The 2,618-nt window shown below is 54.4% G+C and overlaps 1 protein-coding gene across 1 annotated transcript in view; it reads left to right on the top strand.

Annotated features, from left to right (window-relative positions):
- Positions 1 to 2,618, top strand: part of AOC1 (amine oxidase, copper containing 1) — a 7,259-nt gene that overhangs the window by 1,700 nt on the left and 2,941 nt on the right. Inside the window, exon 2 of the mRNA XM_014535872.1 lies at positions 1,429 to 2,614. Within this exon, the coding sequence (XP_014391358.1) occupies positions 1,429 to 2,614 (1,186 nt within the window). The remainder of the gene's footprint in view (positions 1 to 1,428; positions 2,615 to 2,618) is intronic.

The following is a 2,618-nucleotide window of genomic DNA, read 5'->3' as shown; positions in this document are numbered from 1 at the left end:
TGGTTGTTTATTTCCATTGTACAGTTGAGAAAATGGAAGCCCAGAGAGTTTAAGCAACCTGCCCAAGGTCACACAGCTGGTCCTACGGGCGGGATATGTAGCTCTTGAACCCAGGCAGCCTGACACCAGAGGCCACTCTTTGAACTTCTGCACTGCATTTCAAATTTTAGAATGAAAAAAATTCTGGTGTATCAAAAATATAGTTCTACTATTAATACCCATGTCAACATAAGAAACATCCAAACCTATAGATAATTTTCATAAGAGTTTATTTGAGCCAAAACTGATGACAAGTGACAGGAAGCAGGATCTCAAGTCCTCCTGAGAATGACAGTTTGTAGTCTCAGTTACGCATTTGGAGTTGAGAAAGATGACATGAAGATGCAAGAAAGCAAGGGCCAATGCACAATTGAAAAGATTGTATGCTCCCTTGAGGATGGTTACACCTTGGAGGGGATGAAAAAGAGGGTCACTGTGGTATTTCAAAGGTGTGTTAACCTAGATGGACAGCAACAGTGGCCAGGGCTGGCTTAAAAGCCTTTCATGGCCCGGGCCATCGCTACCCACCATGACCTGCCCAGGGAAGGGTCTATGTTTATCACAGCACCTCATTTTCATCAAGACACAGGACATAAGAAGTGCATTTGGAGTGGTGCCCTGTGTCACAGGCCCTGGTTGAGTCACTCTAAAGGTGGAGGTGCAGCCACGCTGAGATAATGCACAAATAAGGGAAAAGCGGAGTTGTCCTAGGTATGAAAATCTGCAGGACTAAACAAGGCTTACAGACAAGCGAGGAGAGTGTAGAATTAAAATCAATGGAAAGCACAGGTCTGAGCAGCCTGGGGCCCCCGCTGCCCCAGCATGTCCTCTGGTCATGGGTTTGGTTATGTGTCAGGGCCAGCCTGACAGGTTGAGCCCAGCTGAGGTAGGGAGGTGGGAATTGAGAAAAGAAAGAAAGACAGGAAAGCGGGGTCGGGAGGACTCCAGTTCTCTCGATGAACTGAAGCAACTTTATTAGCCACACAATCCTATTTATACATAACACACTGAATAGGAGGTCTGTCAAGAGGAATGTATTCTTTGTTCCTCTTAATCTCTAAGGAGAGACACAGCAGAAGGACAAGTTCTCAGTACAGCATATCTCAGTAAATAGGTACAGACTTCTTGGTAAGCTATGAAAGGCTGTTCTCATTCTACAAATGTTGCTATCATTCTACTGATAATTGCCATCCAAACAAGTCTGGGAAAACTGTATGGGTAAGGGTCCCAGCCTTGCTAGCCCCTTCAGGTGCAAGGACCTTGCCAGCTTACATCTGGCCCCCAACACTGTGTCTATTGGTAAACTACGGGGCCAGCCTAGTGGAAACCCATATCTTCCCATAAAACAACTAAGTTCATGTTTCCCACATTCTAGAGACATGAGGCTAGAAAGCCCGGCCGGCCCTCGGCTGGGCCATGGCTGCCATCCTGATGCTGCAGACGCTGGCCATGGCGAACCACTCCCCACGGACCCTGCGCAGCCAGGCCACGGTGTTCGCGGACCTGAGCACAGAGGAGCTGAAGGCCGTGCGCAGCTTCCTCTGGTCCCGGAAGGACCTGAGGCTGGAGCCCTCCCGAGGATCAACCATCGCCAAGAACACCGTGTTCCTCATTGAGATGCTGCTGCCCAGGAAGCAGCAGGTGCTGAAATTTCTGGACCACGGTCAGAGGCGGCCTGTTCGGGAGGCGCGTGCCGTCATCTTCTTCGGAGCCCAGGATCATCCCAACATCACTGAGTTTGCCGTGGGGCCCCTGCCATGGCCCCACTACCTGCGCCCGCTGCCCCCCAGGCCTGGGCACCAGGTGTCCTGGAACTCCAGGCCCATCTCCTCGGCGGAGTATGTCCTACTGAGCCACACCCTGCAGGAGGCCACCAGGCCCTTGCACCAATTTTTCCTGGACACCACGGGCTTCTCCTTCCAAGACTGCCACACCCGATGCCTGACTTTCACGGACGTGGCCCCTCGGGGCTTGGCCTCGGGCGAGCGCCGCACCTGGTTCATCTTGGAGCGCTTTGTGGAAGGCTTCTTCTTGCACCCCACAGGCCTGGAGCTCCTCCTGGACCACAGCAGCATGAACGCCCAGGACTGGGCGGTGGAGCAGGTCTGGTACAACGGGAAGTTCTACCGAAGCCCAGAAGAGCTGGCCCGGAAGTACGATGCTGGAGAGGTGGACGTGGTGGTGCTGGAGGACCCGATCCCCGAGGGCAAGGGGGCCAAAGGCACGGAGGAGCCGCCCCTCTTCTCGTCCTACAAGCCACGCGGGCACTTCCCCAGCCCCATGACCGTGAAGGGCCCACACCTGGTCCAGCCCCAAGGCCCCCGCTACAGGCTGGAGGGCAACGCCGTGCTCTACGGGGGCTGGAGCTTCGCCTTCAGACTGCGGTCCTCCACGGGGCTACAGGTGCTGAACGTGCATTTCGGTGGGGAGCGCATTGCCTACGAGGTGAGCGTCCAGGAGGCAGTGGCGCTGTATGGAGGCCACACACCTGCGGGCATGCAGACCAAGTACATCGACGTGGGCTGGGGTTTGGGCACCGTCACCCATGAGTTGGCCCCTGGCATCGACTGCCCAGAGAC

The sequence above is a fragment of the Myotis brandtii genome, unplaced genomic scaffold (assembly GCF_000412655.1).
Source record: "Myotis brandtii unplaced genomic scaffold, ASM41265v1 scaffold1533, whole genome shotgun sequence".
Lineage (NCBI taxonomy): Eukaryota > Metazoa > Chordata > Mammalia > Chiroptera > Vespertilionidae > Myotis > Myotis brandtii.
This window is presented reverse-complemented; position numbering and strand designations above follow the sequence as displayed.